The 16,377-nt window shown below is 39.6% G+C and overlaps 1 protein-coding gene across 1 annotated transcript in view; it reads left to right on the top strand.

Annotated features, from left to right (window-relative positions):
- LOC124165633 (polyamine-transporting ATPase 13A3-like) overlaps positions 1-16,377 on the top strand; it is a 54,569-nt gene that overhangs the window by 18,518 nt on the left and 19,674 nt on the right. The window contains exon 3 of the mRNA XM_046543103.1: positions 14,499-14,666. Coding sequence (XP_046399059.1) covers positions 14,499-14,666 — 168 coding nt within the window. The remainder of the gene's footprint in view (positions 1-14,498; positions 14,667-16,377) is intronic.

Raw genomic sequence — 16,377 nt, 5'->3', positions numbered from 1 at the left:
AATTCTCAGCACAGAAAATTTAACAAAAATATCTCAGATACAAGAGGTAAATGGATTAATAAACTTCCTTTTCGCAATACATATAACACTCTTTTATACAATTACCATAAAAATAAGAAATTGATTGTCCATTCAAGCCTCAAATTTGAGGTTATGTAAGATTTCACTTTTTCCCGGCGTATGATGGCGGTGAATTCTTCTCGGGTTTCCATCCGGGTGAGCTCTATCTCCATCGCTGCCGACGTTTCGATAGAATCCTTTTCTATCGTCATCAGGGCCGATGATGCCAGTAGGAAAGTGCCAGGTTTATATATCCTCGGTCGTTATGTTGGGTCGTTCTGATTGGCGGAGAAAGAGTGCGCTTTTCCCGCCACTTTCAAAATCGGGTTCCATGCCTTACTTAAGTTGAAACCCTCGTCTCTGTTGAAGTTTTTCTTGGAGAGTCGTATTTCAATTGCCTCCTGGTGAGACGATCCCAGTAGCCGCTGGAGTGGCAGAGCATTTTGGTGTTTTCCCAGCGAATCGCGTGGTCGAGATTGATGGCGTGCTCCGCAACCGCCGATTTCGATGGTTGGCACAGCCGGAGATGACGCTTATGCTCTTTGATTCGGGTCTCGATCGTTCTTCCCGTTTCACCGATATACTCCTCACCACACTCGCATGGTATGCTGTAGACACCAGGCAATTTCAGTCCTGCAGGGTCTTTGGCACGGACTAAGACTTGTCTTAGTTTTTTGTGAGGCAGATGCACTGTCCGTATGTTGTGTTTATGAAGAATGCGCGAAATCGCCTCAAATTTGAGGCTTTGCCTGCGAGGTTTGAAGATAGTTGGTATGTATCAAGCAAAATTTACATCTTGTGTTTCTCCATTGATGTGCACGCCGTTACTATTTTTGTCTGAATATTTCACGATAAAAACCAAGAGTCCTCAACAGCCGAAACATATATCTTCAAGGCCACTCATGAAGATCGTAAAATATACTCCTTAAAGTAAATCACTTTTTATAATGTATACAAAACAAACGTTAAAGTCAGAAAAAAGGTATTAAATTTAGTAAACAACAGCGACTTACAAAATTGAAATAATTGATAATAAAAATAAAAATTATGGGCATAAAATAGTTTTGAATACTGTATATTTTTATTTGAATCTTAAGCAGCGCCGTAAGCTTATAAAATTGGACTGAAAAATTCACATGCCATAGTAGTCAGTAATGGAAATACTCTGCTGCAAAAATCATCAAGTTAAGATAGGCTTATCTTTCTATCATTCCCATATAAATAAAATTACAAATTTTCTTATTTTGGTGAGTAAAAGAAAAGACCAAGACAGTTAAAACGATACGAAATACCAATCTATGAACACCTGAGGAGTAATAGGTGATTGGCTAGATAAACGAGGGCATTTTATAATGTAAGACATCATGACCCCAGCGATTGGGACGCTATACTCTCACGTTCAATAGAAAATTTAAATTGCAAATTGGATCATACTAAGCCTAACGGCCCAAAAATCCATCCGTGTCAATAGGGTGGTTTCCTCCATCAAAGAAAACGAAATGCATTGAGTGCGATTCGTTACCCACCATTAGTGTATTCCTAATATACAAATTATTTGGTTTTAGAAATCCCAGTTTAGACGATTGTTAATAGTCAATTTATCCTCATTTGAAAAAGGCCAGATTGGCACCCATGCGATTCCACTCCACGTAACGTCACAGGGACCTAGTTTCTACACGAGAGGATAGGAGTTTTACATCGTCTGAGATTACCAATGCATGCATGATTCACAGAGCTCAGGGAAACATCTCTTAATAATCACACATTAAAATTACCTAATTTTGGAAAGTTTCCTTCGTTTGATAGGGGAATGACAATCATTATTTAAGCCAAGCGCCACCTGCTATCTGGAACCAGAAATACGTCACACGGACTTTTCCCATCATTCCTACTTAGCCGTCGCGTTTTCGCGCGCTTGAAATTTTTCACTTTTCATTTAATCGCGAAAAATAGATGTCATCATTCTAAAATCTAAGAGCGTGAAATGCGCACTCCAGGAGTAATAATCTTTCGATTTCGGCAATAAAAAAATAATAGGAAACCACCCTATTGTGCACAATTATTCGATTAGGCCACTTGCTCTCTCCGATTTATGAATATGTTCCCCCATATTTAACATATTTCTACCATCCTGACCATTTTTCTGTTGGGAGGTGTACAGAGACTTGTGCAAAGAAGCCCCATGCCGCCATTCCATCATGAAAATTCAATGTGGTTGATTGCCTTTTATTTTCCCACCTTTGGAATATTCCAGACCAAGTTAGGAGAAATAACAAAATTTTCTTTCTACAACTTAACTTTAAATCGTAAATAACAGACTACAAGTTTTCGACAGCAAATTTTGTTATTTTTCCAAATTTAAAATGGAATTCTGCAAGGTTAAGATCTATACAATTCAGTGCATATTCAACAGCTGATCTGCACTCCGCACATTTTACCTTGCTTGGTGGCTTAAATAGAAGTTTGCGATGTAGAAAGTCCTTGATATTTCAGGGTTCTATTCTTAGGGCCAACGGTTTCAACGGAATCTCTCTCCGGAATCTTATTTTCTATATATTTTGGTGAGCCAGGGATGTTCAACCTTTTTCGACGCTGTATCGCCGTACGAGATACCTCTAGAGTATCATTTTTATCGTTAGTTGGGAGCGTGGCTCATCATGCGTCACTCAGAATGCATGTAGTTTACACCCGTATTCCGCACAGTAGGTACCCATAGCTCCCTTGACCGCAACTGTCCGTATTCTGCACCTAACTCAACTTTCCTGACCGCGAGCGTACAAACTTAGCAGATTGCTGCCATGCCAAAGGAAATAAATATCTCTCGGATCTTAAGTAGGTACAAAGTTATATGTCTGCCGCCTTTATAAAATCGTTTATTAGCTGTTTCACTGAACTTAATATCAATCAAATATAATTTTACTTTCAAGTATCGGTTATGTTTTAATCAGTACTACAGCAATATCATAAACTACACCGAATTTTTCAAGCGATTACACTTATTAATGAACCATGCCCGAATCTGAATTCCCATTGGTCTAACCAACTGCTACCTCCTCACACGCCACCTCATGACCTTGCATCTAGTAGTAGTATCTCAAGCAGTTCCCACTCCATCTCGGAACAATTACCCTTTGGTCATTTGCGGCAAGTACGAATTAGTGGACCTTTTTTTCGACCCTCTCTGACGATCATAAAAGGTGCGAATAACGGATGCGACCACATTCAAGACCCTTAGCATTGTAAGCTAGACCTCTTGACGACAATAATTTCATCGTCTCATATAATCATTCGGGGACGGTTTCTCTAGTAACCCATCTTCAAGGCCATGGTTCCGATAAGGTCGAAAATTCGTTAAGGACGTGTTTTCCAGTGTCGATCATCTGTAGATAATGAGCCACAGGGCTATCGGACACGTCGCCTAACAACAGCGCAGGCATGTGAGGATCAGGAAGGATCACGAGCAAGATGTCCACCCGAGGGAGATATGGCCGGAGAGGAGGGGTTGAAACGAAGCGGAAATACCTGAGGGTGGGTCCACGGAGCAGATGGGGTTGGGCACGCCGCCGCGGCCAGTTCAAGGACAGACACAATTTCTCCGACGAAATAAAAATGAATAGAATCTCAGCGGAGGAGATTCGTGACGAGGAGCAAGCTTGGAGCAACTACCGCACCCATTTTAACAGATGAAGAGAGTACAAAGAAAAAGTAATAGCAATCAAGTTACTTAAAAATTTGACAAGCAGTTTCAGGTACCAATTCAAATACAGTAAAACTCACTTATAACGATAACAAGTGTAACGAAATCCCACCTATAACGAGACGAGTTCCCGATCTGATAGGACGTTCCTATCATCGCCAATGTTAATTTCCCTGTATTAAGGTAATTACTGATAGGAAAATGCACAGATTAAAATAGAAAGTTAAATAAATTGTAGTCACCAATGGTTTCTCACTGAAATCCATTTCTGTCTAGTTATCAATTTATTAAAAAATATCTTAAGAATTGATTTTTTAGTATAGGCATAAACTCCCTTCTTTGAAGAGAAATCCATAACAAAATAACCATGAAAAAATAACAGTCTCTGCTAAATCGAGTGCTATTAATTCAATTTGAGTGATTAGCAGGCCTGATAAAATCTAAAAATGATAATGGAGTTCCACAGTTCCCTCGTTAGTCTAAAGGAAATACTAATTAATTTTGCAGCCACAGCATTTTGGTTTTCAATTATTTTTGCAGCCACAGCAAAGGATCTTGGTCGCATTCTAAAATGTCCTGACTATAAATGAAAGCATATTTAAGGAGTGCCTAGGGGTACAAATGAATATACTCTGAATTTTTTATTCGTCCGTATGATATAAAAAACTACACTATAGTTTTTAAAATATTTTCATTATCACTTTTAGTTTACTTATCTTTTCTTAGATTTTTTAAATATTTTCCGTTTCGAGAGACTCCTGATGTGAAAAGGGAAGAGTTCGGATATCGTACAGCTAGCATATGCTAGTAGGGTTACTCTCCTCAATACAATGTAATGCAACGCTACAATAAACACTCAATGTAATGCGGGCAATGACCAGACCAATAGATTAAGACACAACGCAACTGACTGTATGAGGTAACCATCGTACAGGAACCGCAACGTGACCAAACGTACATACTATTTATTCTAAGAACTCCTTCCCTCTTACGACTAAAAAACGGGGTCATTCGCGAAATTATGCCAAATAAACGTGGTAATTGTAGGAATATCATGGAGACTTCAGAGAAAAGTTTAGATTTTTCCCTTCGAGGAAACCGCAATGAAACTACTCGAGAAGTTTCTTCCGCCAATTATGGTAATATTTCCAGTGAAAACGAGAAGGGAAATGCGTCAACTCACCCAACCATTAGACACACCCATATTCAGTAACGGGTCTCGGTTACATGAAAAAGTTGCTTCCGAATATGAGGAAATTTAGCCTAGAAGACGACTTTGATTACGAAATTCTTTGTTAATCGGGTATGAATTTAGAAAACACACTAAAAATATAGCTGCAGTTTCCTTTAAAATTTTCACAAATCCCTGCAGCGAAATTCAGCTATGTCATTGAACTAAACAAAATTTATTACCACTAAAACCGTATCTATTGAAAATATGACAGGATCAACCTTATTCCCTAGGTACAAGCATTGCAAAGTAATCGATCAACAGACATCTAATAACTCAAACTATCCCATGCCTTCCCGCACAAATTCTCTGCAGTGATAATGAAGGTAACTGTCGTCATGATTACCTACTTGAGGTTTATAATATAACATTTTTTATAATTGGTTACATTAACAGAATGCAGAGCTTCACGATCACTTATCAGGGTTAAATTTTTCCAACAACTTTTAAAAATATTAAGTAAAAAACCTACAAAATTCATTTACTCATTACTAACTATGTGGCACTCCATTTTAAGTTTTCTTGGAAATTACACAATTACTTATACCACTTCTTTTTTAAAAAGAGCGACCCGGGTTTCGATGAATTATCATCATCTTCAAATAATAGCATTATAACATTATTTGAAGATGATGATAATTCATTTTATTATTTTTTATTATCTTCTTATAATTTGCGCCTGAACATGATGATAATTCATCGAAACTCGGGTCGCGCTTTTTAATAAAGAAGTGGCATAAGTATATAATAGTGTAATTTCCAAGAAAACTTTTAAAAACTTAGAGCCAAAAGTAATGTGACAATCCACCGACTCCCAATTCCAACCCAAAAACGGAACGATTTTGGCCAACTCTCACAGCCGTAACGCTAAATTTACACAATTTAGAAGATGTTGAGTACCCATCGAACACAGCACGCCAAACATCCACCCACTGTTTTCGCGGAGCATTGCTGGAATAAAAATATATGTTGAAATAAAATTGTTGCCCGGAAATACTGAAGCATAAACACGTAAAACCATGTAAGGTGCGAGTAACTGCAGACAGTCCACGCCAAAACTCACCCAAGTAGAATAAAATTCGAAGGTCCAAGCATGATGGAGTGCATTATTTCCGATTTGGAATAACCACTTGCAATTTTCCACAATAGGGTAGTTTACTTCATCAAAGAAAACGAAAGGCATTGATTGTGATTCGTTACCCACCATTAGTGTACTCATAATACACAAATTATTTGGTTTTTAGAAATTCCAGTATAGGCGAATGTTTATGGTCAATTTTATCCTCATTTGAAAAAGGCCAGATTGGCGCCCATGCGATGCCACTCCACGTGACGTCACAGGGACCTAGTTTCTATACGAGTAGATAGGAGATTTACATCCTCTGAGATTACCAATGCATTAATCACACATTAAAACTGCCTACGGTCGGAAAGTTTTCTTCGTTCGATATGGTATTAATAATTCTTATTTAAGCCAAGCGCTACCTGCTAGCAGGGTGCTTTACTACCTGCTAGCAGCCTGCATCGTATCAGCGCTCAAAGCCTCCCTCCAAGGTCAACTCACACGGCGACAGCGGGAACCAGAATGACGTCACACGGTGTTTTCCCATCATTCATACTTAGCCGCCGCGTTTTCGCGCGCTTGAAATTTTTCACTTTTCATTTAATCGCGAAAAATAGATATCGTCATTGAAAAACCTAAAAGCGTGAAATACGTACTCCAGGAGTAATAATCTTTCGATTTAGGCAATAAAAAAATAAAAGGAAACCACCCTATTATATTATTTGTTCCGACATAGGTTTTTATCTTACCGAATCAGCATATGATGTGAAAGAAGGAAGGAAGATTCAAGGTGAAGATGATGTAGTGACATCGAAACTTCGGTCGGAATAAATGTTATAATTGCAAAAAATTGCTTATTTCGACATCACCAAATTATCTTCAAATAAACCGAGAAAGGTAGCGGCTAAAAATCCTAAGATGGGCATGAGAAAATAAAGTGTAACAAACATTTTTATGCGCCCACGATGACGGAGGAACAGCGCCATTCCCATTCGCAGGAAACTAAAATCACGTCCGAACCGTTTCCCGCCAATAATACTTCATCGCCTATTCCCGCCGCATGTATTACAGTAGGACCACCAAGGAAGGAATATCGGTGTTTTTGAAATGTGAAATTCCATCACCCAACCGACTTTCAATTTGAGGAAGGTGTGGATCTTTCAGAAAAGGGACAAAGGCGGTCATTACATCGGAATGGTTAAGCCCGATGATTCATCTCACCGCACACTCAGCTCAGAAGCCTCCAATTCAAAAATAGTTCTCCGACGTAGATCGTAGGAAACAAAAGCACCGCCTTCCATTAGCCACATCATGATGCCTCGGAGATAATTTCAATTCCATTCATAAGGACGGAGTTGAAAATCGTCGAGGAACCCCAATAATAGTGATATCTTAATTAATGCCGGGCCCGTTGCTAAAAAAAAATGATCGTTATGCTTGTCACAAGGTCGTCCGCAAGAACCATAAAAATTTGTTCCGTTAATAGCAGAGACCCAAAACACTTTTGCCAGCTTTTTTTAACTAAAGGGGGCATTCACGACATTCCTCCATATCCATTATTAAAAAATGATTTCTTAACAACCCAATAACGCCGAAAGAAATTAATCCAACCATCACCGTTGGCCACGACCACTAACACCGAACTAAAATTTCATTGAAGGAAAAAAGGCTTTTTAAGAATGAACTAAGGAATAAAAGACAGTAGATGCTACATAGTTGAAATAAGAGATAAAAAATTAATTAGCCCTTACACGTGCTGCCATGTAATCTTTTTGAGCCGTAAAAATATTACCACTTCACGAAAGCGACTAATAAACCTAATTCCAGCTCTGTTAAAGATGAATTGAAAAATCATATCTTCATCTTCTTCTATATGTCATAACCAGTGCTTAAAAGCACAAGATAATCATGGCTCATTAATCATTATTAAGGCCACGAGGTCATGTGTGTAGCTAATAAAACGCAAATAATCAATTCAAATTTCATCCGATTAAATCATAAATATTCATCGACGATAACTCGTCGATAGCTATGTGAGTTACTTACACAAATACAGGATTAATATAGACCAGAATAACCACAAACACTGCATTTCAAATAAGAAAAACCACTGACTAATGGCAGAGTACCCAAATATTTTACTTACAAAGAATCTTACGGAGACCCTTACCTGGTTTTCTTTCGCTCTCTTCCTAAATATTATAGGGTAGTGGATACAAGCACTCAGTTTATGACCTCACTCACAGATGCAGCTACACATTTTTTAATGCAGCCCGTATGCACTTCTCACGGCCCCTTGACAAACATTCGCCACTTCGAGGTTTTAGGGTCCCCAATGGAAGATTAATCCTGGAGTGACCTGAAATGAATTATTGTCATTACTGCTTGGCTGCGGCTGCAATTCAACGCAAATGAGGGATGACAATAAAAATGACAACCTAACAACTTTCCAAGAGAAAAATGGGTAAACACACATATTTATTAGAAGAATTTTATGAAACTCATGCCAAAAACGAGTATTCGAAATGTGGTGTTACCGAAGAATGATGAAAATAAAATGGATTGACCGAGTATTAAATGAGGAAGTAATAACAGAGAAGTCTTGTGAAAATCCTAAGAAAAAGTCGGCACAACTTCGTTGGCCACATGATGAGACTTGATGGCCTGATGAAGATAATCGTCTAATGACACTTGTTCGTGAAGAAGGGCAAGGGACGGCCCCGAATGAATTACATAGGGCAGGTTATAAAGGATGTAAAAGAGAAGAAATACGTCACCATAAAAGGGCTAGTAGATAGGAGAGTGGAATGGAGAACGTCGAAAAAAATCTCTGCTTATGACAATGATGAAGCAAGAACTGCCATCTTGAGACATGAGCCATGCGAGAAATTAGTACCGTTGAAAACAATCAATGGCGTTGATGAAAAATTTCTCGGGATTCCCACCGGGTATTGTGTGGTATTGGGTTAATTCTCCCAACGTTTCAAAGTAAAAAATTGTAAAGGAGGTAATTGCTATTAGCCTTGAGAAGAAGACCTTAAATAAAGATAAAAGCTTCCAACTGAGCAGTGCCTGGAATGCTATAATTAATCGCTACATCCGCACACAACAATAGCGGCGACCAGGGATATGAATATATAAATAAGTACCGTAAAAAAGTACCATTAAGAGTAAACCCCTGAACACGATGGCAGACTCCGCCATTGAAAACTTGGGAGAATTAACCCAATAACACACCCGATGGGAATCCTGAGGAATTTTTCATCAATCTATACGCCGGGAAAACCTAAATTTTTACATGCAATGGCGTTGTTTACCCCATCATTGCTTTCATATATTGCCATCCGTCCCGTACGACAATGTCATGATCATATTGCCTGATATAATTAATTACTTTAGTTAGAAAAAATTTTTTTACACCGAAGAATATTTGCAGCACAAACTAGTATCAGAAAAGGAGAGGGTGCTTCAGTTGGTTTCCAAGGCCATGACACCGCAATAGGGTAGTTTCCTTCATCAGAGAAAACGAAAGGCATTGATTGCGATTCGTTACCCACTATAAGTGTATTCATAATATACAAATTATTTGGTTTTAGAAATCTCAGCTTAGACGAATGTTAATGGTCAATTTAAGGGGGCGCCCTAGCGTTTGAATTTCCCAATTTAACGGCTCACGAAGCCCTCTAGCCGCAGCGCCGGGACACGAAGATCGAAGCCCAATCGCCGCGAAGGAGAGAAAGGTGGGGAAGGCCCCTCCCAAATTCGCCCGCGAAGACTCCGAGGAGGAATTTGATACTCGTGATAAATTTGATACGGGTCGCTGGAACAGGGGTCGCAGTCGGAATTGATATGTGATACCTAAGTGGTGGCGAGCCAATTAAAAATAGTAGAAGCCAACTTCTGAGGGCCGTGTTCTTCTCTCATGCGCTGAAAAAATAAGCTTGTGAATGCGAAGGTCCTTCTGAGTTTACGCCTTTTCCGAAATCGTTGACGATTTTTTCTTCATTATGTAAACAGGCACTTCGTCAACATCACTCTACAGACCTCGGTGGCGGCTGGGTAATGTCCTCGCCTGCCAATCAAGAAATCGCGGGTTCGAGTCACGCCTGGGCAGGTTTCCTCCATCCAGGGCTTGGTTGTTCGTGTAATTCATTGTTAAATTTTTGAATAATCAATATAAAATGGTTAATTTGAGCTGTATTCCGTGGTTTGGGAATAAAAAAAAATTTAAAAAAATAAAATTTCAGTGCTGAATTGTGGTTTATGATGTCATTTTAACGGAAAGTAAACTTTTTGCGTAATGAAGATATCATCGCTCGCAATTTTCGAAACGGAAGGGAAAAACGGGTGGCAAACGAAAATGGATAGGTTTTCTCGTTTGATATATACTTACGCGAAATACATTCAACTAACATACCTAATTAATTATTAATAAAATATAACATTATATGTCACCTAGCTTGCTTGAAAATACTCTTGGATGCGAAAAACAATGGTTACCTATGTTACAGCTAGAAATATTTTTTTATTAACACCGACGAAAAGAAGCAATAAAAGAGAACACGAGAAAAAAATTCTGTGAGAGAGCCGAAACCAGCGTTTCAAGACAAAAGTAGTAGTTAATAGTTGAACTTTGTGTCATCATTTTTTCTGATATAACTCTCATCAGAAATCACCTTGCAAGCATTTTATACATTGAAAAATGCAATGGAAAACATGAAATTATATGTGAACCATTATAAATTAACAAAAGTATTTAAATCATAAGAAAACATAAAGAATAAATTCAGCAGCTCCAAAACTAGTTTTCATTTGCATTCAAGGGAAAAGTTGACCTCATTTGTAAAAAGCCAGATTGGCGGCCATGCGATGCCACTCCGCGTGACGTCACGGGGACATAGATGCTATACAAGTAGTCAGGATTTTTACATCGCCTGATATTACCAATGCAAGCATGAGGCACAGAGCTCAGGGAAACATCTCTTAATAATCACCTATTAAAATTGCCTATGGTCGGAAAGTTTCCTTCGTTTGATAGGGTATTAATAATCCTTATTTGAGCCAAGCGTTACCTGCTAACAGGACACTCTGCTGTCTTCTAGCAGCCTGCATTGTAGCGGCGCTCATAGACTCGCACCAAGGTGACCTCACACAGCGGCAGCCGGAACCAGAATGACGTCACACGGGCTTTTCCCAGCATTCATACTTGGCCGTCGCGTTTTCGCGCGCTTGAAAATTTTTACTTTTCATTTAATCGCGAAAAATAGATATCGTCATTTAAAAATCTAAATGCGTAAAATACGTACCCCAGGGGTATTAATCTTTCGATTTAAGCAATAAATCAAAATAAAAAGCATAAAAATAGGAAACCGCCCTATTGATCCACCATCAAGTCTCAAAAATGTATTCCATAAAAATAAACGCAACAACTGTTACGTAAGTCTTGTTACAATGAAATACCGTCAAACAAAATGTTCAATTTATTCTTGAGAGAAAGTACAGCCTTTGGCAAGTTTTTCACCACGACCAACTACAATCTCCCAGCTTACTTCACCCACCTCACTCCAACCTAATATTCCCTATCTCCCCATTTATATCCATATGGTACATGGTGGGGGGGGTTTATATGTACCTTGACTAAGGAACTTGGTGCTGAAACCAAGTTTTGTTTTAAATTTTTCAAAAATATTTGATGCGGAAAGTTAATATTGCTTGATTTTGAAATGGATGTACAAAAATTCCAAAAAAATCCCGGTGAATACAACATTAGAGAGGCAAAATGCACATTATATTCCACCTGATCCTCAAACTACTGCGACTGTTGCCCTCCATCGCATTACCCATAAAACATAAGATCCTTCCGAGAAATCTAGCTTACCGCGTATTTCTTGGCTAAGACTCGTAGGAGTCCTTGAATTTCCAAACCAGAATGATGGAATATATTGGATTCTATACTGTTTTTTGGAAAACCCGTGTTTTTTTAATTTTACTGTCATTTTAATCTTAGTTTCGTCTACTCTGTTAAAGCATCGCATGCTAGAGGATTGACATGGAGTACCTATTCCTCGGAAGCTCAGGGTGTGCGAATACTTGATACTCCCAAGCAGGGATGGAAATTGAAACGAAACGAAAATGTTTCGTTTCGATCCGAATGGTAACGAAAATACGTGGCCTGATTTAGTTTCATTCCCACACGAAATTAAAATCACCAAGAAATATAGTTACGACCCGGGACTTCTCCCAGAAACGAAACTAAATTAATCGAAACTCCGCTGCTCATGGTTAAGTTTCGATCCTTGAAGTTGAGTGGAGGGGGATAAGAGGGAATAGTTTCGACCCATTACGTTTGACATACGTGTAGAGAGGTTAAAACATCGAGCTTAAAATTGGAATGACCACTTTGCGTTCACCATTCTCCTGTTAGTGGTAAAAATGTGAGTCCCCCATGCACCTAATGGCGGTAGGCCGAACCTCTACTTCATTCAAGAATACTTCGTACTCGGTTTGTGGGTCGAAACTAAACTGTTCGAAGGTGAAGCACGTGGTCCCTCCGGTGCGAAATATTATCTATGTTTCGTTTTGTCACAGAGTTTCTTTCCCTTCGGAGTCCCTTTCGTTTAGTTTCTATTTGCATCCCTGCTCCCAAGGCCAACGACCTCGTCAAGACTCACAAGAATAATATAAGTGAGGTTGAAGATGCCTTTCGCGGTCCTCGAATTATTACTGCGTCTGTATCGCCAGTGCGAGAGTATTTGTCTCCTAAAATCTTCTCGTTGCACTATTTTAAACCAGTTTTCCCTTCGTATACCTCACGAATTCTCTCCCAGCTGTTTATCTTCTTCCATTCTCTATCACGACAGTAGTTAAATGAAATTCGTAATGTAGTCAAGTATTCAACATTTTCATCAGACTCAATGCTTTGATTTGCACTTTTTCTCATCATGGCCGCATGAACTTCTCGTTCAGGATGAACACAAACAGAGCTCGAACGATAAAGTAATGGAGAGTCTCACGAGAGCTGAGATTATTACGAAAAAAGATAATTTATTTTAAAAATATAAAAAATTCTGTGACGCATCCAAGACGCATGGCTTTGTTACAAAGAATTCTTACTAATCCCGCCTATTCTTCCAAGGCCTGTCAGAAATTCTCATTCTTAATCCGCAACTTCTCTTAACAGATACGGATGTCGGAAATCGCACGATATCCTATCTTTGTCACCAAAAGGCGACAAGAGAACAAAGGCCTTCTTCACATTAAAATCCCAATATTATAATGTTTTTCAACTCATGGACGTCAATAAAGAACCATTGTCAGTTATCACATGTGTCACTAAAAATGCTTGCAAATAGAATACAGACGGAAATTTTTGAAAACCTGAAGAGCTATCAGCACAAATAATTATTCAACATCAACATTTAAAAGTAGAGGTTTACGGAATATGCATCGCAGGCATTGCAGCTGCATTTGTCAATACACTACATATACACCGCAAATACTTCGATGGTGAAGATATATGCACTCGAAGGGAGAAGTTACCATATTATTACAAATTTATCACTCCTTTGCGATTTATGTTGGATTAAATGTCTGCTTCGTTTGAATTTTCTGCATAAATATCCCGGTTTTCACTGTCGGTTTGTATCTTGCGCATATTTTGTATTTCCAAGATCTGTAACCTACTGAAGAACGAGTGTGCTGGAATAGTTATGTCTGTGGGCTCGGGTCCCCGTCGCGGGATATTCAACTCATAATCTTCACGCACAAATGCAATTTTTTCGGTGCGTATCCAAAGAAAATAGAACCAGACAGGGAAAATAAATTTCCTTGAGAAGCAGAAGTGGCCACAAACTATGTCCTAATACTTTTGAGTGTCTGTACGTAACACATCAAATTCTTTGCTCGCGATGCTTCACAAAACCTCATATATGTAGATTTTTAACTTATTTCAACGCTATATTCCTCCGACCATTTAAATGACGCATCCGTAAGAGCCTACTGAATCCGTTTTCCGCTGCTAAGCCACCCGAACAGCTGCAGAACTACTTCATGTGCCCTGGTTTGTGACTATCTACTTATATATGAGGCCTCATATACCGAACTCGCATTAATAGGGATGGCTAAATGACCGTGTCACGATGGTTTAGATCGACCAATGGTATAATTGGTTTTTTAGGGCGTCAAGGGCGTACCCAGGATCATAACTAGGGGGGGAGGGAAGCCATGGTCTAGGGAGGGGGCAAGCCATGCTCTAGGGGGGGCAAGCCGAGTTGTGACATTTAAGCATGGAAAAGGTAATGAAACCAAAATTTTTAAGAAAATTATAACAGCGCTTTATAAGTCGGGCGTGACTTCATGGAATCGACTTAACATAATGAAAGGCAAAAAACCTTTTAACTCCACATAAATAATGTGAAACCAACGTTATTTTTCCTCTCTTCCCCCAGGAACTGTTCGGCTACAAGCGCAGCAAGGCGCGCACGGTGGTCACATGGCTGTTCATCGTCCTCACTGCGGGACTGCTCCGGCTGCTGTTCCACTGGGTGCCGCGCCTCCAGCTCTACGCCACCCACACCAAGTGCCCGCTCTCCCAAGCAACCAGAGTCCTCCTAATGGTGAGAACCACGACGTAACATTCGCGAAGTACGCGAAAGCAACGAGCCAATCTAAGGTCGCCCAGAAACTAACTGCTTCACTCGATAGTTCTATTCGTGTTACTAAAGCATGAACCCAAGGGGACATCTTAGAGGAGGCCCAACTCCACCCCAAAAGGCCGATTTCTGTTGCCACTTCGGTCGCATTTAAATAGGTTTTCAAAAATATCCGCGGCGCGTGATGAGTGCAATGCGATCCACTTTGTCCAATGTTTTGCAGTATCATGTTTGCAGTAGCGAGGAATAACATTGAAAAGTAAGAACTTGATTAATCACATATTCATGTGCGGGGGTGCAGCTAAGAATTAAGGCTGGGGGGGGGGGGGTTTAGGCGCAACTAATACTTAGAGTTGTGGGGGTATTGCATACCCGCCAGGGTAAACGGGATTTTCGGGGGCCCTCCTCCAGAAAAATTTTAAGATTAATGGTTCAAAATGGCGAATTTTGCTGCTTTCTGAGGGATAATTGATTAATTCTAACACTATTCTACAAGTAAGTAATCCTAATCCAATTAAGTAAAATGGATTAAAATTAAATATTTCTCTGACCTCTGGGGGGGGGGGGTTTATCCCCCAAAACCCCCCCTCGCTGCGCCACATGTGCATAAATTTCGGTTAACACCCCTAATTATACCTTATTTCCCCGTGCAACTAGGATCACTTTGTCCGTCAGCGACGCGAGTGGCGACTTTCGTAGACCCATTTAAAGGCGCGGCGGGTGACAATACATTTATAGGCAGACTTGAGGATCTTCTTTAGTAATATTCATGCCTGGATCATGCGATCATTTTTCCCATTCCTTTGGAGGACAGCTCCAGCGATGGCGGAAAAAATGACCGTTTCATGCGATCATTTTCCGCGATGGCTCTAGGGACGAGATTTCCCTCCCTATTTCCAAGTCCCTTTTTCCATCGCTGAAGCGATAGCTTGTACCGTCCGTCAGCCAATCAGACCGTTCGGCCGCTGACAGCAATCGTAACGCAACGCTTGGCTTTTAATTGAATGGCAGTTGTAAACATGGAAAGTGACGGAATAAAATATGGAAAAGGGGACGGTGGAAATGACCTTGTGGTTCAGAAAAGATCGAGCGATCATTTCTTTGGTCCCTGAAAAGCTATCGCTGGAGCTATCATTCTGAGGGACAGAAAAATTATCTCTCTGGTGCTTTTGCGTCATGTTTATTATTTTTATTTTTTTATAAGATCGCGGAAAACTCGAAAAAGTGTAAAACTCATGCACGGATAAGCCGCAACACGGGTAAACCGAAGCCGGATAATCGGGAGTCTGCTGTATATTAAAATTCTTGTCTATTTTAAGCGTCTGGGGGCGGGCACATGCCTCCCCTATATCGGCCTATGCAACCAACCATCCATTTATATTTGTAACTGGTGAAAAACCACTATAAAAATATTGCTGTCTACATTTAAAGTAAATTCATCCTAGATCAAAATTCTGGTGACCCCCACCTTTTTAAAAAAATTGGGCATTACTCTTTTCCAACACAATACTATATGGCTAAATGCTGCAGCCAAATAGCATATTATATTCCACCCACAAGATACTGTGTTTTGAATCCCAACCTTCGTTTTCCCTGACAAAATTCTTCATGTCATCTGTAAGAAATTTCAATTTTTTGATCCCAAAGGGTTGCCATTACATTTATGAGGACAGAA

The sequence above is a fragment of the Ischnura elegans genome, chromosome 9 (assembly GCF_921293095.1).
Source record: "Ischnura elegans chromosome 9, ioIscEleg1.1, whole genome shotgun sequence".
In the NCBI taxonomy this organism is placed as follows: Eukaryota; Metazoa; Arthropoda; class Insecta; order Odonata; family Coenagrionidae; genus Ischnura; species Ischnura elegans.
This window is presented reverse-complemented; position numbering and strand designations above follow the sequence as displayed.